General features: G+C 50.1%; 3 protein-coding genes across 6 annotated transcripts; 2 read left to right on the forward strand and 1 right to left on the reverse strand.

The window, feature by feature from the left end:
* The first annotated feature begins 14 nt into the window (after nucleotides 1-14).
* On the forward strand, nucleotides 15-12,105 carry WDR31 (WD repeat domain 31). 4 transcript variants are annotated; one of them, XM_030000856.1, is made up of 11 exons: nucleotides 15-83; nucleotides 949-1,067; nucleotides 2,487-2,620; nucleotides 3,391-3,520; nucleotides 3,974-4,048; nucleotides 5,116-5,260; nucleotides 5,343-5,443; nucleotides 6,650-6,717; nucleotides 7,224-7,365; nucleotides 8,061-8,223; nucleotides 9,700-12,105. In XM_030000856.1, exons 3-11 carry the CDS (start codon nucleotides 2,574-2,576, stop codon nucleotides 9,858-9,860), a joined length of 1,032 nt encoding a protein of 343 aa, XP_029856716.1. In that variant the 5' UTR covers nucleotides 15-83; nucleotides 949-1,067; nucleotides 2,487-2,573; the 3' UTR covers nucleotides 9,861-12,105. The 4 variants fall into 4 exon arrangements, with proteins under 4 accessions (XP_029856716.1, XP_029856717.1, XP_029856718.1 ...); XM_030000857.1 differs by lacking the exon at nucleotides 949-1,067 and having other exon boundaries at nucleotides 37-83; XM_030000858.2 differs by lacking the exons at nucleotides 15-83; nucleotides 949-1,067 and adding an exon at nucleotides 1,101-1,382.
* Nucleotides 11,745-20,219, reverse strand: PRPF4 (pre-mRNA processing factor 4). The gene is made up of 14 exons (XM_030000853.2): nucleotides 20,073-20,219; nucleotides 19,102-19,279; nucleotides 18,711-18,897; nucleotides 18,408-18,495; nucleotides 17,543-17,622; nucleotides 17,182-17,275; nucleotides 16,258-16,352; nucleotides 15,883-15,941; nucleotides 15,123-15,246; nucleotides 13,850-13,939; nucleotides 12,693-12,815; nucleotides 12,428-12,535; nucleotides 12,221-12,339; nucleotides 11,745-12,039 (listed from the first exon to the last, which is right to left on the reverse strand). The coding sequence occupies exons 1-14, from the start codon at nucleotides 20,142-20,144 to the stop codon at nucleotides 11,846-11,848; spliced, it is 1,611 nt and encodes a 536-aa protein (XP_029856713.1). The 5' UTR covers nucleotides 20,145-20,219; the 3' UTR covers nucleotides 11,745-11,845.
* Nucleotides 20,220-20,315: 96 nt separating this feature from the next.
* CDC26 (cell division cycle 26) lies at nucleotides 20,316-20,990 on the forward strand. Its single transcript, XM_030000870.1, has 2 exons — nucleotides 20,316-20,525; nucleotides 20,613-20,990. The coding sequence occupies exons 1-2, from the start codon at nucleotides 20,445-20,447 to the stop codon at nucleotides 20,796-20,798; spliced, it is 267 nt and encodes an 88-aa protein (XP_029856730.1). The 5' UTR covers nucleotides 20,316-20,444; the 3' UTR covers nucleotides 20,799-20,990.
* Nucleotides 20,991-21,978: the final 988 nt, after the last annotated feature.

The raw sequence follows: 21,978 nt of genomic DNA on the forward strand, positions 1-21,978 counted from the left end.
CCCCGGCCGCCGCCGAGGAGCCGGGCGGCGGGGACGGGACGGGACGGGACGGGACGGGACTGCGGGGCCCGGGCCGGCCCCCGGTGAGTGCGCGGCGGGCGCGGCCCCGCACGGCGGGTTCCCGGGGCTGGGCTGGCCGCCCTGTGTCCCGCTGTGGGGCTGGCCCGGCTATAGGGACCCATATTGTCCCCGTATCCTTCCCAGGGGCTGCCCCATAGCCTTCCCAGGGGGTTGCCCCAGCTACAGGGACCTGTGCTGGCCCCATACCCTTCCCAGGGGCTGCCCCAGCCGTAGGGACCCGGACTGCACCCGTATTGCACCCGCCAGGCTGCCCCACGTCCTACTTGTGGGGCTTCCCCCGTCTGCGGGGACCCGGGGTGCACCCGTCTGCCACCCACGGGCCACCCCCGGCTCTAGGGACCTGCATCGTTGCCGTGGGGCCACCCCCGGCTGTAGGGACTCGGGGCTGCCCCTGCGTCCTCCCCAAAGATGGTTAAACACCCCTCTTCTACGGGGCGTTTCACACCCCATGAAAATGGGGAGAAAGCTCTGCTGTGACTTCCGTGCCTGCTGCCGTGGATATTGTCATTTCCTTTATTCCACGGTATGGACTTCACTGCAGTGCCTGATCGGGCTTAGGCAGCAGTGTGGGTTATTTTTTAAAAACAATTCAGTAAAAAGATGTTTTTGATTTCTGTTAAGCAGTATATCTGGGGGGAAGGGAGGATAGGAGATCCTCCAGCGTCAGATTCAGTCTTCTGAAGGTGTAGCTTTGTATGGATCAGGTGCTGCAGGATCCCTGTGTTATCAGTGAGCTTTGTGATGGACCAGGTTCATGATAAACACGTGCAGGGAAGCCTGGCAGATAGTAAAACCTCAGATGAACATCCTGCCCAAGCAACTACTGTTCTCATTCAGGATTCAGAAAAACCAACTCTTTTTTTGCAGTGAGCAAGAGGCAGGAGAACACAGTTAGACACAAGATAGACCTCCCGCTTTCCTTGCAGCCTCCCACGGTCACCAGTGGCTCTCTGCCTTGATCCAGCTCGGTTTGAGCTGATGTGCGGGTAGGGATGACTGCATGTGTACATTAACCACATGAGTGGGGAAACTAACTGCTGGTTGGGAAACAGAGAAATCATCGTAATTTAAAAATCAGAATTTACGTCTTAGCTTTTTCCTAGAATCTTGTTTTGCAGGAGAAACAACTTCCAGAGTTCTCCCGTTGTCAAAGAAAAATCATGGGTTTTCCTAGTGTACTAAAACAATGGGGACACTCAGTCTGATTGAAAGAAGTAAATTGCTGAATTATCACTGCCCCTCAACTGTGAGATTTATCATTCTTCACATCTTTTGAACATGCAAAGTCATGGATAGAACAGGTGGAGATTAACTGGGTATTACTAATTGCTAATCACAAAGGCTGTCAGGGTAAAATTAGAAAGGGAATGTTTTGTAGCAAGCCAACCCCTCTTGCTTATTGCTTCCAGTATTTGATTTCAAGTTTTTGTGGGCAGAGCCTTGAAGCAGGTTTTTTCTTTGCTGGAACAAGCAGGTGGGGGTTTTTTTCTGATTTTTATTAGCAAAATACTACTGACCCAGAAGATGGGAATGCTAACATACACCTAGCACAGGCTAAATCCAATTAGCGTGTCTTGAGCTAAGAAGAAGCCAATTACTGTACGTGGCAATTCACTGTCATTGAAACTGGTTTCTGCTCGGTCTGTGACCTGTGAGGATAAGAGGGAGAGATGCTGCCTCGGCCTGAGCCCTGCTCCACCAAAGGCTCCTGCACCCGGACGGATGCTCGTGCGGGGACTGGCTGTCATGATGCCGCTTGTGAGGGAAGCCCTGGGACGGGGCAGGCTGGTCTCAGCCTGGACAGCAAGTGTTTTTTTGCTGAATGCATCTGGGATATCAAGATGGTCTTGTCTAGCCTGGACCTGGGGTTGCAGTTGGGACATAGAAGCTGCTGTTCCCAAAGAGTTCCTCAGCCTATGGAAAGACCACTTCAAGCTTTACATTAAGTCAGGCTGGTCTAGTTAAGTTTGGGCTGCCTGTGACTGCAGTTATCTTGGTCTAAAGATACAGTCCCACCAGCCAGCTGTACAAACTTCAGTCTGAAGGTGTTTGCATTCACCAGTCTAGAGATTGGAATCTCTGGAAAATAGGGAAGTCAAGAGCAGAGGAGGTGTAAGGCGCTAGAAGAATTATAGGCAGTAGCTCCATCTCTATTGTGGCCTCGCCAAGCTTGGATATTTTTAAAGCTCACCTGCAAGGTCCCAGTAACCTCACCTCAGAAGCTGGCTCTGCTCTAAGCAAAAGGTTTGACAAGGGAGCTCCAGATGTCCCCTCCTCTGAGGTTTTTCCTCTTATTCTAAATTAAGTTAAGCTGTAGGTAACGTGTTATCAGCACCTTATCCCATATATGCAACAAGCAGAAACCTCTCTGGATTCCCAGTAATGCTGTGTCTCCACACCCACAGGTCGTGTCCCAGCAGCAGGTGCCCGAGATGCTGATGCAATGCTGACTGCTGCTGGCTGTAGTGGGAGCCGTGCTCGTCCGCAGGGCTATGGGGAAACTGCAGAGTAAAATCAGCTTCAGCACCTCCAAATACAGGTAAAACAACCCCAGATGATCATGTCTTAAGTTAATAAACCAGCTATGAGAGTGAATAGAGAACAGCACATGAACAGAGAATATAGCAAGCACGTGGTTTTAGTTTCATTATTGAATATATTAGTCAGATTTTCATTTTTGACCCTCGCTTCTAAAGTCTGCTCAGCTTTTTCGGGGGACTGAAATTCAAAAGGTAGCCGAGCATGTAAATGTGGCTGGTGGTCGTGCTCTGTGATGGCTAAGGCAGAGCTCTGAAGGCTCCAGGGGCGGCTGTTTGGCCCTAATATCCAAACTGCTTCATTGTCTCTTCAGAGACTGTCAGCAGCTTTCATCAGCAAGATGAAATAATTTGGTATCTGGCAGCAAGGTGGGAGATCAGCTGAGAGCAGAGGGTGGCAGCAGGGGGGACTCGACATGCTTGGCAAGGCTAGTGTCAGAGCAAAGGAGAGCAGCAGAGCCTGAAAGGTGTTAGTGGAAGCGGGGGCCGGTAAGATCAACATTTCTTTTCTTCTTTGCACCAGCGTGCGGTGAATAAACAGCTAAATATTTAGCAGCTCTAGAGGTGGAATAGGTTGACTCCGTCTCGCCTAGTCCAGGAGATGCATTTGTCCATTCACAGCTTCTCTTTGGCTTTCTAAAGGCAGATGTTGTCACTTTCCAGCCCAGCCAGTGGTGCCATCTCCCAGACCTCGGTCTCATCGGGGAACGGCACCCTGACTTTGCCTTACAGCGCCCTGCAGCTCCCGCCGCTGTCTCTCTGCCTGCTGCAGGGCCGATGGCTCCGCGGAAGGGACGGGACCTGTTCGAGCCGTTCAGCAGCACGGCCCCACGCACACCGATGCCGTCACTTCTGTGGCTGCTCTCAAACCAGACCTCTGTGTGTCAGGAGGAAGGGATAAGGTGAGGTACCCCCTGCCACGGGGCACAAAGGACAGTCACAGGCAGGAAAATGTATTGACAGGTTAGGAAAATAAGGTTTAAATGTGAGCTTTAAACATTTCTGTGATTGGTAACAACTTTGGCAGTTCCTGAATTTAGAAAGAGGAGCTTAGAGTGAGAGCACACACTGAAGCACACTGAATCAAATTTTATAACCTTCTCCAGAGCTCAGATCACATCAAATGCTCTCACCCAGGCTTGGAGTCACTGGACTGGCCCTTCTCTTATGTTACCTGGCAATGGACCTGGGGGTCTATAGACAGTCGCATATACTGTAGGAGCTCAAAACCAGAAGAACCCATTCCCTCTCCAAGCTTGGACTGTGCATGGGTCTCGGTATAACGTATGCAAGAAAGTGCGTAATCCTCCTTCAGCAGCTGCCGCTGCTGATTGCCTCTCCATGCTCCTCTGCAGAGCGTGGCTGTTTGCAGCTGGAGATCCGGGGCTGCGCTGCGGCGGTTCATCGGGCACAAGCGGGAGGTCACCAAGGTGAGCACAAACTGATTGAGTGAGGTGGGGTCTTGTGCACTGCTACCTGTCAGAAGCTGGGGAACCAGGAATGATGGAGCGATGGTTTGTCATCCACAGAGGGCTCGCTTTGCTCCATCAGAAGGAGGGACCAGAATGCCTTAGGTTTTTCCCAAGGTCCCAACTGATACTTTGCTGTCCCGGGAAGCAGCACAGAGTGGTTGCATCCAGACTAAACAGGGCTCCAGGAGGCTTGGACATGTGCTTATCTTCCCCTCCAAGAGACTGTGTAGCAAAAATTCAGGATGAATTACTAGGTTAAGTTCTTGATTCAGAGATGCCGTTCACTTTTCTTCAGGTCTCATTCCGCTAGTCTCGTCACTATTCTACAAATCAGCCATGCCTGGGAACAGCGGGGCTTTAATTTTCCTTCTGGCATCCTGATTACAGAGCCAAAACCACTATTTGGAGAGCAAACGTGCAGGGGTGTATACATGCGTGCATGGCCGGTGTACCTCTGGCGGGGGACAGCCCCAGTGGGTCCCCTGTGCTGTGGGTATTGGAGGGACAAAGGGGGCTTTGTTCATCCCGATGCTCAAAGCAACCGTGCACTGGGCTCTTTTGGGTTTTTATGGAAGTTTGTCCCATAAAATTAATGGTTTCTGAGAACAAGATCCGAGAACACCCATCCACCATCCAGCTCTGTGGTTCTGAGAGGACATGGGTCCTGCTAGCAGGTCACACACTGTAGGTGCCTGACATTCCCCACCATGACATGCACGGCAACAGTACAGGCTGCAGCAATCGCACTCAGGCTGAGCGGTTTCTCCCAGTTCCGCTGCATCGGGGTTTGCCCGTGGCCAGGATCCGGCAGAGCAGAGGTGAGCAGCAGTCACAGCGTGAGCGTCGGGCAATTCGGCATGTGCATATCCAGCACGGACAAAACAGAGTTTGAAGGTCAGGCTCTCCCCAGTCACGTTTCTGCACATCTTGGGCTTTGACACGACAGCGGGAGTGTTGTGCTCTCCCCGTGCACAGCTGGGCTGGGTGAGGAGGCTAACCGGCTTCTCCCATCTTGTCCTTGGCAGGTCACCTCTGCCCTTGACTCAAACAGAGTCTTCAGTGCATCCCGGGACAAGACGGTGATGATGTGGGAGCTTCATGGGACTTCAGGGCCAAGCCAGCACTTCCCAGGACATGACCTGGTTGTTACTGGACTGGCTGTGAGCCCAGGTGAGGGACAACGTGCTCCCATTCCCCAGGGATTTCTTGATGACTTTTCATGACTTTTTTTTATGTTAACTTGTGGTTGCAGATGGCTCCCAGCTGTGCACGGGTTCACGAGACAACACCGTGTGCAAGTGGGACACAGAGACCGGAGAGTGTCTGGGCAGAACCGCTATCTCCAGGAATCTGGTAGGAGCTGCTGGTTCCTTGCATCCTATCATGGCATCTCGCTGCCTACTTGGTTATTTTGCACATGAAGCCATGTAGAGTGAATTTGCACTGAGCTTGGTGCTACAAGAAGCCCTTGAGGCACTGCACAGGTTGCCTGTGCACCTGGGGAGACCAAAGCTTGAGGCTCGTTACTCCATCCTCCAGGTAACAACAAATCCAGGAGCACAAAGATATCAAGAGACATACGGCAATTTACTAATGCTCTAACTCAGAGCTGTTAGGAAGCACATCGTGCAGTGGGGGCTGCATTCCCTTCTGTACCAGCCCAGCAGTGGAGCTGGTACGGATACCATCTTCTGGTGCCCGTGGTACCCCTGTTCCCATGGCTCTGTGTCCTGTTGGCACCTCCTTGCCTGCAAATAACCCCCAGTAACCACGCTGGGGTTGAACCTGGTAGGGGAGCAGCACTGGTAGGAAGCAGAAAAAGCTTAATCCAGCGTTTCCTGCTCACAACCCAGCAGGAGTGTTGTCCCTCAAACAGGGTTCATCTACCCAGTATGCAAGCCAATAACACACAGAGTTGAGGTATTTTTAAACTAATTTCATTGATGCACGTGAATGGGTGCCCATCTCAAGACAGCACACCTTTGTCTCAAAAATTCCCACATTTATGTACTTAAGTAATACATATTCATTATTATTTCCCTAAATGATTGGTTCTTTCTTCTTCGTCTCTCATGTAAATTAGTGCGCAGACTCTATCTTCTTCCTTCATTGTCTTCTTTTGAGTAGGTGGTATCATTTGAGTAGGTGGTCAATGAGTCGGTGGTTGTGCTCTCGCCCTGTAGGAATTACCTTTTACCTACTTCTTCCCTCATCTTGGCAGTTCCAAGTGGTTCTTCAAGGTTTGTTGTTCAGACCACAATCCATTATCTTTTCTGACATAAACATTCTACCTATCTACAAAGCCCCATTGTCTAATAGTTTATTCCTAAACCCTAAATCATGTCTAGTTATTGTTTCCCTACTTCAAATATTAACTGATGGGGGAGGGGCTGTACACAGGACTTTAACAGCTCCCTGGTTATTTCAATCATATTATACATATTAATTGATAACACGAGGAAGGAGAGGATGGGAGCTCCGTGGCTGCGTATCTGCAGGTGAACACCAGCCTGGGCTGCACGCAGAGGTGGGCTTCTGCTCATCCTTTCCTCTCCGCAGGTCACACATCTGTGCTGGGTTCCTGGGGAGCCTTACGTCATCCAGACCTCAGAGGATAAAACAATCAGGTAAATTCTATGTGTGGCCACAGAGAAGGGAGTTACAGCTTTGGGCACGTGAGGATTATGGAAGAGGCCAGTGCACAAGGGGCTGTTCCTTTGGTTGTTTGTCATGACCGCCTGGTCTCCCGTACCCCACTGGGGTGGCTAGAAGCCACCTTCCAGCTCACCTGGGTCTGGGAGCGTGGTTTCTTGCCAGGGGAGGACAGTATGGGGACACCCATGGCTGTAAGCAGCACTGAGTGGTGGCTGCAGGTAAAAAGGATAATTTATAAAAAAGAAAGCTCAGCACAGCTGCTCTGGCTAGAGGTTGATCCAGAACAGATAAATGTAAGGATGCAGTGAGAGCTTTGAGAATTTGGCTTGCTGGTGGGAAGGAGGGGAACTGCCCCATGAGGGATGGCAGCAAGGGCGAAGCGTGAGGGTGCAGCGAGGGTGTGTGGGAGGGAATGGACGGAAGCCCATCGTGGCAATGAAGCATCAGAGTCCCCCTTCCCCATTCCTGTTCCTTCCAGGATCTGGGACAGCCGGGAGCTGCAGGTGGCACACACGTTTCCAGCCAAGCGGCACATTCAGACGTGCTGTGACGTGAGCCAGGACGGGCGGTACTGCCTCAGCAGCAGCAGCGGCTCCGCTGGGGAGGGGGGCGAGGCGACCGTGAGTTTGCTGGGCAGCAATTCCTGCTTTTTCTGGGTTTTTTTCTCCAATTTTCACAGCATGGGGTGGCAGGCAGCAGATCAGTGCTCCAAGGATCTGCTTGCTCCCACTGCGTTGGCCTTATGCTGGTGTTCACCAGCCAGGGCCAGAGCTTAGTATCTTCCTGCCTGTCCCTTTGGTAAGCCTTCTACTCAGAGAATATCTGAGCAGATATTCTTCCCAATTAAAGCACTGGGATTTTGTTTCAGTAATGGCATTGAGGAGCACAAAGTTCTTGCAGAAAGCCTGTAAAGGACCCCTTGCTCAAGGTGTTTCCAAACCAGGGATTCAGTCCTGCAGGTTCTCAGCCCTGTGTGTGAGCATCAAGAGGATGAGACCATCCCATCCCAGGGAGAGCAGGGCTGAGGACAGGAGCAGGCTGGAGCCATCATTATCTGCCCGCACAGTCTTAGCCCATCAGCTCTAATAGGTGTGGGCATGTGCTGAAATAGTCACAGATGGTGAAAATCCTTTGGCATTTGAAGTTCTCCAGGACTGCGAGCACACGCAGGGGACAAAGGTGGTAGAAATTGTACTCTGAGGATTGGTGAGGAGCTCTTTATCCAAACCCATCTTCCTTTCTTTGTAAAACAGCTCTGTGTTGGCGAGTGACAGTAACAGAGCCTGAGCTCTAAATGCTGCCTGTTGCCTTGCAGCTGTGGGACCTACGGCAGACAAGGAACCGAGTGTGCGAGTACAAAGGGCATTTCCAGACCACGACCTCTTGCGTTTTTCTTCCACGGGACCCAGCTCTCACCCCCAGGATTGCCACGTCCTCCTACGACAGCACAGTGAAGGTCTGGGACCAAGACACTAGAGGTAGGGAAGGGTCCTGCCCACTCAGTGTGCTTTACCCTAGGATAACAAAACTGCTTCCTTTGTTTCTGTCTCCCAGTGGTAATGGGCACAATGAAGCCTGAAATCTCTGGGGTTTACTTTAATCCAGCTGCACGGCAGGGTGGAGATATGCCCCAGATCAAACTCAGGGGCTTCTGCTTGCCCTCCAGCGGAGGGTGTTTGGATGCATAACTTGGAGGTGATGGGTGTCCTTCCTAAACTAAAAGGAAGTAATGACAAGATGGTTTTTAAAGATACGTCCAAGTTCAGCAATGAAAGGACAAATGATAAAAATAAAAAAGAACAGAGGAACTCCAGGGCTTTCCGCAGATGCGAGTGGAAAGTTTTAAAGAATAGAAGTTGTGCTGGAGGATAGAGGGCTGGTCAGCAGCTGCCCTCACTTTGATCATCCTCTTGAAAGGGAATCGTGGGTGTTTTGGGGTTAACCCTGCTTGGCGGAGTACTTGGTGAGGGCTGAGTCCTCGCCTAGCTGGACACAAAGGCTGTTTACCTGCCAAGCCGTGCCAGAGCAGCAGGCTTGTTAGTAACGCCTTCTGCAGAAGGCAAAGACCTCTTGGGAAGCAGTTCAGGTTCACAGATGGGCACCAAAAGCAGTAGAAGTCATCAGCATTAGACACTCCCTGCGGCTAAGCACCTCTCCAAATGCACTTATTTAATGCAGGATGCAAATAGAAACCTGATGATCTCCCACAGAAAAGCTCTCACCTTCTGTTTCACTTACCTCTTTCACCCTGGTGCCTGCGCACACCAAGATGGCTGCGGGGTTGGCAGCAGCTTTGTTTTGATCCTGTTGCCGTCACAACTGGGTAACCTCCACAGCGGTCAGCCTTAATTCAGCTGCCCTTGGAATGGTGTAAGTCACCACGAGAGGCAGTTGCCTGTACAGTTGCCAAACACAGCTCTGTTAGCAGCTCAGCATGGGGTTGGTATCTCTACACAAATATTGCTTCAGGGTACTGCTGATGTGGTGCTAGATACTGTAGATCTTCTCTTTCCCTTTTGGAGGCTTCTCAAAACTGCATGTTGTGTGTAGCACAGACCTTAGGAAAAAATTTTCTGGACCGTAAGCAATTTGGGAGAAAAAGGCATGTTGGGAATGCCTCCACGCAAGCCCTGCAGCTCTGTCCAGTGGGGTCTGTCTGTCCATCCATCCCTGCTTCCTCTCCAGGGAAGGGGCAGAGCCTGACCTCAGCCTGGATCCCTGTTAGCTGGCCACTACCTAACTGGCCAATGCAGACATCCTCCGTGGAGCTTACAGGGGTGGAGGGTCCTGATGCCTTTGGATGTGGGGATCCGGGACAGTGAGGGGTGCAGCTCACCTGCCTCAGGCGAGCAGATGGATGCACATGGGCAGAGCCAGGAGGTGGGAGGGCAGCGTGATCATGTCTCATCTCAGCAAACCAAGTGTCCCGAGTGACTTCTTTCTTCCCTCCGCAGCCTGCCTGGCCACCTTGTGCCTCGAGGGATCGGGACCGCTGGCCTCCCTGGCCGCCTGCGACAGCTCCACGCTGCTTTGTGCCAGTTTTAACTCGGGAATTCATGTACTCCAGCTGAGTGACTGTGCAGACCTGGCGCTGGCAGAGGTGGCAGTGTTTTGACCACGGTAACCTTTCCAGCAGAGACTGCCCTGCGAGGGGATGGGATTCACCGAGAGCCTCCCCGTGACTGCAAGCACCAGAAGACCTTGCACCTGTGGAGCAGTGATGTGTGATCAGTGGGGCAGGGGGATGTATTGGTTTCAGTTTGGGGGTGGGGGCAGGAAGGCACTAGAGCTGTCTAGAAGAAAAGCCAAATCATGGACACATTCAGGCCAAGTTCTCACACCTGAGCAGGCCTCATGCATTTTATTTACAAGACCTCCATGCAGGCTAGCTGCACATGATGGGGGCTAAGGGAAGAGGAGATGAGCTGAGAAGCCAAGGAACAGCACTGAAGGGTGCCAGGGCACGGGGCAGGGAATGCTTGGCCTCCTCCCCCTTGCTTCAGTTGAGTGGAGCTGAACATGGTGTGACAGAAACCCTGCACTGGGATTTAGACCCCAGGAACAACGTGAGCGTAAACACAGGAGAACATTCACTGCTGTCTAAAATTTCATCCCAAGCCAGCTAGAAAGGTGGGAGCCTGCTGGGCGACTGCTGGGACAGGATTGTCCCATGAATGGCAACCTGATAAGAAACACCCAGAGGGAGGGTTGTCCTGGCTGTGGGGCTGGGAGTCCCCTGCACCGCTGCCAGGCTCAGACAGTCCCTTTAGCTGACACTTTATGAGATGCTTAAGAACCAGCTTGAGCACACATAGCTGGGTACCTCTAGGCTTATACAAGAGGAGACTGCAATTAAATATTTTTCTGTTAGTTGCTGGCCTCTCATCCCATAGGATTTTCCCTGGGAGTAAATAAGAGCTAGCACCCAGCATGTAGCAGATGCCACCACACTACTTGGAAGGGAGGAGAAAGCCCACAACACTCTGCTAGAAGTAACTTGTGAGTGGGTTTGGTTTTTTTTTTCTCTTAAAACACTATCTCCAACTGCACTGCAAGCATTGAGAACAGAACTGTGTTCACTCCCAAGGAGCACAGACAGCTGCTCTCCAGCTGGTAACAGGGAAAGGAATGGGTCTTCTCTTTTCTCCTGAAGGTTTTTTACGATAGCAGACAGAAATCAAACTGTGTTGTGAAGTACCTGTAATTTCTCCATTCCTTAGTCAGACCCAGGGGCTAGCGTGCACATTCAAAACGTTTTGATTTTTCAGGACACAAAATTTGCAAAACCTCAATTTAAAGAATAAACAACAAATAAGAAAGCTCCCCACAGTGTAAGTTAGAACAAGACAATCCTACACTGAAATAGCCTTCTTCGTATTATCCCAGGTGACACACAGCAAAAACTCAACCAGGAGATGCCTACATGGATTTGAAACACCTGGTTCACAAGATCACAAGAGCCAGCTCAAAGAGCTAGGACATGAGAAGGTACATGGAAAAGAAAAATTTCAGTGGCCTTCAACATCTACTGTGAGTGAATACAAAGGGGATGCTGACCTCCACATTCAGAGACTACCTTTGCAGAGGCAGGGGAAGCAGGGTACTATATTCCTCTAACTCTGACGGCTAGTTTTTCTTTCTTTAAATGCAAATCAAGTTTGAAGCCACAGACTCCTGCCAAGGGATCCTGGAAAATGGAAGGTAAGAAGGGTATTGACAGAGGCTAAACACCACACCAAAGACGAGGTGTTGTGTGGCTACCTACAAGTGTTTGAAACAGACTGGAGAAAATCTGGGAGCCTAACTTGGAAGGGAAGGTGGATGCAGATGGATCATCTCCAAATTACAGCAGACAGCAGAATCTGCAGTATAAAAACAGTCCTAAGAAGTGGAAAAACATCACCCATGATTTGACTCCAGCTAAGCCCTGGAAAACTCAGGTGCTTCAAAACCACCTCAACCCAAGACCAGCCAGTGACTACAGCTGCCATAATGCATGTTGCAGTAGCCGATTCCTTTTTTTTCTTTAATATAAAAAAAGCAAGTCTTAGTTCAAAGCCATTAACGTCTCTGTTCCAGTTCATCAGCAGCACCTCTGAGCTACTCCGCTGTCCACAACTTGAAGGTTCTGTCATAGGAGCAGGTCGCTATCAGCTGGCCATCAAGGGAGATATCCAGTCCCATCACCTTTCCCTCGTGACCAGCCAGCGTTTTCAAAGGGGACCAGCCGGGGTGAGTCCAGATCTTTGCGGTGTTGTCGTAAGCGCCCGTGAGTAGGAAGTTACCATGATTGGCTGCAGTAGAGGATGAGAAAAAAGGGAGAAGTGAGATTTGCAAATAAAACCATGACAGATCTTCTACCGCTAACTAGTACAGGCCTTCTTGACCTGAAGATGTGTTTTTGAGTTGCCCCATCCCCTGCCACCTCAGCTCAGGAGAGGCAGGGACAAGGAACATTAGATAGAAGGTACTTACGTTCAAATTTCACCCCGGTCACCAGGTTCTGATGGGCCGGAATGGTGTAGATGCACTTCCTCTGGCGGAGGTCCCATACCTTGCAAGTATTGTCACCACTGCCAGTTGCAACATGGTATCTGCCCAAAGGTGGAGGAAGAACATGTTGTGGGGAGCTGGGGTTTGTACTCAGAGCTCCCACATAAAGCATGCAAGTTATTTTCTTACCCGTTTGGGGAGAAGTTAACCCCGTAGATCTCCTTCAGGTGGCCTTCTAGAAACATGATACAGCGTCCCGTGCGCAAGTCCCACACCCGGCCAAAAGCATCCAGTCCACTAGGAAGAGAGAACCCAAGCAATACCCATCAGAGGCTTCAGCAACTGCCAGAGTCTGCTCAGCCTCACCAGCAGAAATCACTGGGGCACTTGGCATCAGTCAGCAACAAAACCTTGATACCATTTCACATCCAGTCCTGACACAAAGCAAACTCACCCAGTCCCAGCGAGAGACCCATCCGTGTGAAAGGCAATGTCATAGACCCCTTTGCTGTGCCCCTCCTGATGGAGAATCTCTTCCTGAGCTTCCAAGTCCCACAAGCGCCACGAGTGATCATAGCTGTAAAAACAAAGTATTTGTCCAACTAAATGTATCTCCAAGGAGAATAACAGGATATTTCACTAACTCTGTGGGCATTTTATTTCCAGCTGGAGACCAATGGGGTCTCACATGACAGGCAGAGAAAGGAATCCCAGTGACTAGCTGTTATTTACATTGCAACAGCCCAGCTGTTGTCAAGAATCATAGAATGGTTTGGGTTGGAAGGGACCTTAAAAGATCATGTAGTTCCAACCCTCCTGCCATAGGCAGGGACACCTTCCACTAGACCAGGTTGCTCAAAGCCCCATCAACCTGGCCTTGAACACTTCCAGGTATGGGGCATCCACAACTTCTCTGGGCAATCTGTTCTGGTGCCTTACCACCTTCACAGTGAAGAATTTTTTCCTAATATCTAATTTAAATTCACCCAATCTATATCTACCCTCTTGCAGTTTAAAACTGTTACCCCTCATCCTATCACTACATTCCCTGTTAAAGAGTCCCTCCCCATCTTTCCTGTAGGCCCCTTTAGGTACTGGAAGGCTCCTATAAGGTCTCCCTGGAGCCTTCTCTTCTCCAGGCTGAACAACCCCAACTCTCTCAGCCTGTCCTCATAGGAGAGGTGTTCCAGCTCTCTGATCACTTTCATGGCCCTCCTCTGGACTCACTCCAACAGGTCCGTGTCCTTCTTATATTCGGGGCCCCAGATCTGAATGCAGTACTCTAGGTGGGGTCTCACCAGAGGGTAGTAGAGGGACAATCACCTCCCTCGACCTGCTGGTCATGCTTCTTTTGACACAGCCCAGAATGCGACTGGCCTTCTGGGCTGCGAGTGCACATTGCTGGCTCATATTCAGTTTTTCATCCACTAACACCTCCAAGTCCTTCTCCGCAGGGCTGCTCTCAACCCACTCATTGCCCAGCCTATATTTGTGCTTGGGGCCAATGCCTGCCTGCACTGGGCTCCTCTGTGGACAAGTAATGGTACCCACTGGGCTACCAGCTGGACAGCTAATGGTAATATCTTAAAGCAAATAACCACATCTCCATACCAGGTAGTACCGAGGAACCTCCCAGACGGGTGCCACATCACACGTGCCACTCTCATGCTGTGTCCTTCAATATCTGCCACCGGTTCATCACTGAAAAACAGAAACAAAAATCATCAGACACTGATCAGAGGTGGCTGGCTCTCGCCAGGCCTTTACAAACATTATGATCACAGCAAAAGATCTGCTAATTAAAGGCAAGCCAGACAGGAACATCAGAGTTTTAACTAATGACTCTGAATTCTGCCTTTTGTTCACACAAAAAGGCTAAAGCCCCAAGTGAAACCCCTTTATCCACACTTATGTTGGTTATAAAGTTCTCTTGGGATAATTATTATTATTATTCCTGAAAATTAACAAGGCCCTTGTCATTAGCACTTTGAAAGCACAGAAACAAAACTACCTGAATTGCAGGGAGTTTTACTGTGACTACACAGAACACATCCTGAACTACAGCAAATCCTGCTATTCTGAAGAACTGCAAGGAGGCAGGATAGAGGGAGTATTTATTCTCCCAGAATTACAGGCAGCAGATCAGTAGCCTTCAGCAGAAGACCTGAACAGCATTTAGTTTCTTTCCAACAGGCTAACTAAAGGATGTGGTCACATGAGACTAATAAGCAACCTGTCCCTTTGCACAGGTATGCTTCTGCAATTAGAAACAGTGACTTTCAGCTAAGGATAAACAACTGAGGATCTCAGAGCTGCCTGCCTCTTCCTGAGGTGCACTGCAGGGCTCCAGTTTTCAAACACAGCCGATGCTAGGGCTCGGTATTTACACTGTTCTCCACAGGCTTGAGATAGATGCTGTGCATCTTCCAAAACTACACTGTGCAATGATAGAGCCACTTGTTTTTATTACAGGCTGAAGCTTTTGTGCATGGTCATGTATATGGTTAGCCCCTCTCCAAATACTGGTGCTTTCCAATAACTCAAAAGTTCATTTCTTAATATCCAAGAGGGGAAATTTTCCCCTAAATGAAAGGTTAGAATAAAACAATCTCCAAATCTTCCATCCATCACCCAAAGCAGTTGCCCAGCAGCAATTCTGACTTGACTCTTTTCAGACAATTTCCCCTCACCTTGAGTCCCCTAATCAGGGTGATCTCTTTTCCTGCTGAAGAAGGTGGCACATACTGAGGCCAGGAATTGCACTGGTATAACTACAAGAAAAGGTTATATTTGCAGGAGGATGGTAAATGTCCAATGTTTAGTAACACAAAATAAATCCCAAAACAACAATGCTGCAGCTGTGCATGTCTGGTATCATTCTGACCTTTCAAGGCTCCAGAGTTTGACAGAACCATCAGCCGCACACGAGGCCAGGTTAACGTCCTTCTTGTCTAGGGAGACAGTGGCTTTGGGATGGAAGACTATTGCTCCTACATTGGTGTTATGTCCTTAAGAGAAAGAAAAATCAAAACTCATAATCTGCCACGTGATCTAGGCCAATTCTTCAGAAAAGCAGCATTTCTTTGTTACTAATTAGTCAGGTACCAGCAAACACTTTCACTGTGTCCTCCCATGTTGGGTGAAGTTGTATTGTAACTACCAGACGTATCTGTCCTGCAAACAGGTAAACTGCACTTCCAGTAGCACCCACTGAAGAGTATCAAACACCAAGGTTTGTAACCCTCAAAATGTAGTGAAAATTCAACACATGAATCAAGAGATTTGACATCACATTTGTATTTAGTCAAAGTTGTGACCACTGTTCAAAGAATCTCACTGCTGTTAAGTGACCTGGCCAAAAATGCTGATATTTGGCTCAAAATAATGCAAACCAGGTTTTGAAACAAAACAAAACACCATTCAGAAACAGCAGACTCGGGTCTTAGCTCTAAGAGAAAGACCAGGACCTCCTCTTGATTATCTGACATGCACATGCTCCACAAGCCTGACTAATGCTCTCAATAGAATAAAATCTGCCCAAAGAATACTACATTTTGAGTCACAAAGTAATTCAGATACGGGAACTCAACCCAGAGAGGAACAAAAGAACTAAGCAAAGAGTCTTGGTGAAAGTCGCTCTCTACCTCGTAAGGTGTGAACAAGGTTGCAGTCAGGCACGGACCAGAGCTTGCACAATCCGCTCCTGTTGAAGACAAGAAATAGATGTCAGCGTAGACAGGAACGTCGAAGAACAGATCAAACGCAATGCTGCAAAACCACCCTGGGGCGTTCTGCAATGGCTAAAATACCAATACACTTTGGGCAACCAGCCATAGGAACTAACGGACTCAGACTGAAATCTCTGCTAAGCTCTAAAATGAAGCAAAGAGAGAGTTCAGAGTAGGAAGAAAAAACATTTCTGAACCTTCGTGATTCACAAGCCTCTAACAACATCTCTCTCCTTCACTTCTGCTGTGCTCTCCCAGCCCCTAAAGCAACTGCTGTAAAAGAAAACTTACCAACAGGCAGTAGCAAGGAGTTTGGAATTGGGGCTGAAATGGCAGTAGGACAGTGGGCGATCGTCTCCAATCTGACTGCAGAAGTTATTCAAAGACTGTAATCAAATACAAGGAAAACAATAAATGAGTAAAGTACAAACAACCTAAAGAAAGCCCCAGCCAAAGACTGAGGTGAAGGAAGCAAATGTACACAGGAGGAGGCAGAGGCCTTTGGAAAGTCACTTTCAAAGGGAGGAGCTGCCTCAGAGCCACCCTGCTGGCCTGCTTTACAACTGTGGTTTTGACAGAGAACTTACTGTAGTTTTGGCCTCTTTCTACAACTCGTCCAATGAATGCAACCAGACAGACTAGGGCAGGCAGCGTGGTGCGCTTAGGGGAGAAACAAATCTTCTGGCAGCTAATGCCTCTGGGTGTAAACAGGATTAGAGTGGCAGCACACTGTGTGCTTGAGCCTCTCTGTTCGGTTAAGCTGGGAATTTGACTTAGCATGCTTGAACAGTGCGTCTCAGAGTCATCTAAAACATGTTTTGCATTACTGTGTTGGTTATTATTTGCCTTGATTTTATGCACTAGTGACCGTTGTACAGGAAGAGGAAAGTCAGCAGTCCCTTCCTAGCCAGCTAAACCTGTGACAAAGCCAGGAATAAATTCCTTTAGCTTCACAGGCAAGTGGCAAGGCAATGCAGGGATGTCTCTTTATCCCTCTGCCATGCAAGGCAACAACTAAAGTATGTTTCTCTGAATCACTGAAGAGTTAGAACATGCTTTATGGATACCACCAGGAAAGAGAGAAAAAGCAGAGCTTTCCAACAGATGACAGTGCAGAGAACTACATGCACCTGGACAGCACCTCCGGGCAGCTGATCTCTTTGGAGGATCAGCAAAAAGTTGTAAAAACAGCAGCTGAGCAGCTGCTCAACCTACTCGCAGGGATTTGTGTAGCTCCTGCCTCTGTGATGTCCTGGTTGCCTCTGGAATCTCTTTGAGCAGCCGGGCTTCTTCTAGCCGCTTCACTGCCCTGTGAAGAGGAAAGGTGGAGTAACAAGCCCTTACATTTTCCCTGCCCTGATGCCAGAAACAGGTCTTTCCCCCCTTTTCTCCCAAACTGGGCTAATGCTACAGTCAGTCATCGACAACTTAAGCCCTAAGCTCACTGGACTTATCTACCAGTGTATGTCCCCCATTCCTTTGATTTCAAATTTCCTACACTACCTGCAGTGGGATTAGTTGCTGGATTTTACAAAAGGTTTCATCTGCCTCCTTCATTTGTACTGTTTTGTCTCACCTGGGGAGCGAGTAGTTAGCAAGCCACAGCCTCGCTGTTTTCAGACTGCGTGGTCCTTCGTGGTACCAGGTTTGCTGATACTGTAAGAAAAAGAACAAACTGAAGTAAAAGCTACTGGGATACTACTCTTCCATTCAGTTACCTTAGATGACCTCCTCTTAGTACGTAAGTGCCACCACAGCATCTGCTCTTAAATCTTGCTGTGTTAAGGCCTCTTTTTAATGGCATTTTGCATAACTATAAGCCCTAGAAAAAGGGATTAAGAGAGACCAAACTCTCTGCCTTATAGATCAGATCCTGACATGCTACCATTTCACTTGAGAATATTCCAGTTGAACACTAACTCATTTTTACTTGATAACGTACAGCTCCCTCCTTCCCAGTAAAAAGAAAGCCCAGAGCTGCAGAAATTGTCCTTATTTCTTAAACTAACCCACAAAAATAATAAGGAAAAAACGGACTCAGAAAAAGACGGGAGAAGCAGAAAGAAAGAAGAATCAAAGGCAGAAACAGATGCAGTAGCAGGAACTTATTTTTTTCTTCCCAAGTAGGAAGACAAACAACAACAAAGGACTTACTATACTAAGTAACAGTACAAACGTCCCAGCTCCTGTTTTATATGCTGTCTGCATCATGGAATTTGGCCTGCAGTACAAGCCAGACTTAACGCTCCTGACTTAGATAATACATTGCCACAGTTTTGCTAAAACGGGCAACACAGAAGGCACATGAAGGGATGACATGAGAATCCACAGACTGACCAAAATCAGGAGTCCTGGACATAGCAGAGACCATCAAAGTAAGGTATCTTGAAGGGTATCATACATATCTCCCTCAGCCCTGAGAGAACAAGAGAGACCATTACCTCCTCTTTGGACTTTTTAGACCTGTCGTCATCTTTCCTGGTCTTTTTTAATGCATCTGTGCCAACCACCGAAAGGATATTTCTTAATCTGGAAAGAAACACATTAAGTCGTATTCACTCAGTGAATTCTCAGCTAACCTAACAAATCACTGTCAGCCATTCTTTCTTTGTTAACATTCTTGCTGCATTGTAATGAGGCACCACTGACCGCCAGCACTCGTTGCACCCCAACTACAAGGAAAATGTCAGGAATTTGATAAACTGAGGGCTCCCAGTTTGCAACACTCAGGGCAGACACAGCACCTCTCCCTCCTTTCTGCAGGACCTTCTCCAAAGAGCGTGATGGGCTCCCCAAGTGCTCGCAAACAGGCTTTCACTTCAGAGTCATCAGTGGACACGTTGATCTGCCGGGCTCTCTTCCTGCGCTCAAACTCGGCCAGCACTTCCGCCTGCCGCTCACTCATATGGTCTTCGAGATCAAAGACCTCACCTGAACAAAAAATGAAACTGTTAGATTGAAAACAACAATTGGATGAGAGATCCCTCTCAGACGGGAAGATCTAACGAAAGAGCCAACAGTCCAGGCACCAGTCTCACGTTTTTTACTTTAAATTATGCTCAAAGTTGATCAGAGACATGAAAGTGTCACATTCCAGAGCAAGACAGAAAAAAACAGGTAGTTAAACATTCTCACCGCTGCTTATGTTGATGTTGCCAGCCTCGATTGCAGCTTTCATCCCCTCTTTTCCCAGCAGCCCTGATTCTCCTTTTGCCAGACGCTCCCTTTCCTTCTCCTCCAGACTGCCATAAAAGATGGGGGCTCTTTTGGGTGGAGGAGCATCGCTCTCTTCTGCGGGCTTGCTCTTTGTGGCCTAGAAGGTAAAGGCAAAATTTTAAGTGTCTTTTGGCTACAAAGGAGACAACAAACAGCTTGGCTGCGCAAGAAAGCAGTGCTCTGCTAGAGAAAGTTTGTACATGCATCATGAAAAGATCCCGAAATTGTATGTGAGATGTTAACCTTGCACAGTAAGGCTATGCCCCAAGTGCAAAGATCAAAAGTAAAATGCCACAGTAAACAATTTGCTTAAACTAGACTGTGTTGTCTTCTGTTCCTTTCTTATCTGCTCGGACCTCATTTTTAAGGCTCTTGGTTTTTGGAGGTGGGGGGGGTGTGTGCTGGTTTTTTTTAATGTTTTTAAAAAAAAACAAAAAAAAACAACTTTAGAAGATGAAGCTTTTCCTAATCTTGTGGAACAAGCCCCAGAAAAGGCACGAGCAATGCTGCTGGCCACCTCTTGGTGCCCTTGCTGGAAAGCAGAAGGAGATGGAAGGCGAACAGCCCCTTCCTCCCAGGAGAGAAGCGTTACAACAGACCTTTCAAGAAAAATTAAAGGATTCTGGAAAAAGGCGGGGAAGCACCGTAAACCCTCCAGTCGCGGCCCTCTGAATGGCTCCGGTGTCACCGTCAGCAGGGGTTGTCTCCCCACACCGGGACCTCTCCGCCACGGCAAACCCCACACGCCCAAAAGCAAACGCGAGCCCCCGGGTCGGCCTGCGGCCTCTCCCCGCTCCTCCGGACCGGTACCGCCCCCGTCCAGGTAACGGGCCCGGAGCCCTCCCCCCTCTCACTCCGTCCCCGTCCCGTCCCCCCCACCAGACGCCCACCTCCGCAGGCGCGGGGGCCCGCACGGCGGGCCGGGCGCCGCCGCGCGCCGCCGGTGCCCGCGTGGAGGCCATGACGGCCGCGCACCGGGAGGGGAAAGGAGGCCAGCCGCCAAGCCGCCGCGCACTGCCTCCGCCGCCTCACAACCGCTTCCGGGGGACGCGGGGCACGCCGGGAGGCGCGGTGCGAGTTGGCGGCTGGACGCGCGGGGCACGCCGGGAGGTGTGGCCCGGGGAGGGGACGCGGGGCACGCCGGGAGGCGCGGTGCCCGTTAGCGACAAGACGCGCGGGGCACGCCGGGAGGCGCGGTGCCCAGGCGGGCTCGGCCCTCGCCCGGCGGCGGCGGCTGAGAGGCGGAGCGGCGGCGGGTCGCGATGCTGCGGCGGAAACCGACGCGGCTGGAGCTGAAGCTGGACGACATCGAGGAGTTCGAGAGCATCCGGAAGGACCTGGAGGTGCGAGCGGGGCCGGCCGCGGCCGCCCCCGGGGGGCCTGTCTCCCCCCGCCCGGCAGCGCCCTGACGCGGCCCTTTTGCCCCGCAGAGCCGCAAGAAGCAGCGGGAGGACGCGGAGGTGGCGGCGGCCGGCGAGGAGGCGGCGGCGGCGGCGGCCATCGCGCTGGGCGCCGACCACAAGAGCCGGGAGCAGATCATCAATGACCGCATCGGCTACAAGCCGCAGCCCAAGGCCGGCGGCCGCGCCGCCCACTTCGGCACCTTCGAGTTCTAGCGGCGGGGGCGGCCCGGCCGACCGGGAGACGGCGTCCGGGGAGCCGCCAGCTCCCCCTCGCCAGCCGGGAGAGGCCCCCAGGCCGGCGGGGACGGGCCTCTCCCTCCCTCCTTTTTGCTGTTTTCTTTGGTTGGGGTCTTTTTTTTTTTCTTTTTAAGTTTGTCTGGTTAACATGCCCGTGAATGCCCCTTGGCCAAGTGTTTTGTTTTAAATAAATATGTCTCTTTTTTAACAAAAAAAAAAAAAAAAAAAAGGTCACACGAGCTGCTTTAAATGCCTGTGGAGACCGTGCAGGCAGGGATGGAAACCCCGAGCCCACCAGTGTTTCCTTCACCTGCGTGCACCCGGATACAGCGGGGAGGTAAAACACTGCCTCTGCGGAAGGATCTTCTGGGCATCTCTTGACTTAGTAATCTTAAAAATGGAGACATAGAATGTGTTCATTTAAATCTTTAGCCCTATAAGTTGCCGACCCCACCAAGGAGAAGGCATTGGGGAGCCTCAGGTTAGTGTTTTACAGGCCTGTGTGAATAAAGGCAGTGGGTGCCCCAGGCAATGCTTCCCCAAGACGCTGCTCTGTCCTTTCCCAGGAAGGCCAGGAAAGAAGCCCCCCATGTCCGTTAAAGTCACCTAGTCCCAGCTGTTTCACAGAGATGGCTGTGCAGCTGGGACGTGGATTGGGCCCTTAGCAGGGAACGGCTGCAAACCTGGATGCAGTAGAACGTCCTGGGCACGCAGACATGGAACAATATCCCATGTTTCCTGATGGAGCAGATTTTCCTCTACACTTAGCACTTCCATGCAGCTCTGGGGAGTGTGTCACCCCAGCTGTGCCAGTTTGTCACCCCAAGATGGAGTTTCGGGTAGCTGCCAGCAACGTTTGTTGCTTGGATTAAAGGTCACCAAGTATTTCCTTATAGATGGTGTCACATAAAAATCAGGTATATTGATTTCTGACAGACTAACCAGCACATACCTGGATTTACAACAGTGATTTGTACTGCTGTCAGCTGGCTGTGCACATAATGGAAGGTGAGATAATGCAGAGCCCCAGAAAGGAGGAGTCTAGCATGCAGTGAGGTGACCTGAACGAAGCAAGTTCTGAAAACCAAAGCAGCTTGTTGGTGTTTAAGTCTGCTGCCTCCAGCCTGGGGAAAGAGGCAGAGCAGGGTGCCAGCAG

This window comes from Aquila chrysaetos, chromosome 24 (assembly GCF_900496995.4).
Source record: "Aquila chrysaetos chrysaetos chromosome 24, bAquChr1.4, whole genome shotgun sequence".
Lineage (NCBI taxonomy): Eukaryota > Metazoa > Chordata > Aves > Accipitriformes > Accipitridae > Aquila > Aquila chrysaetos.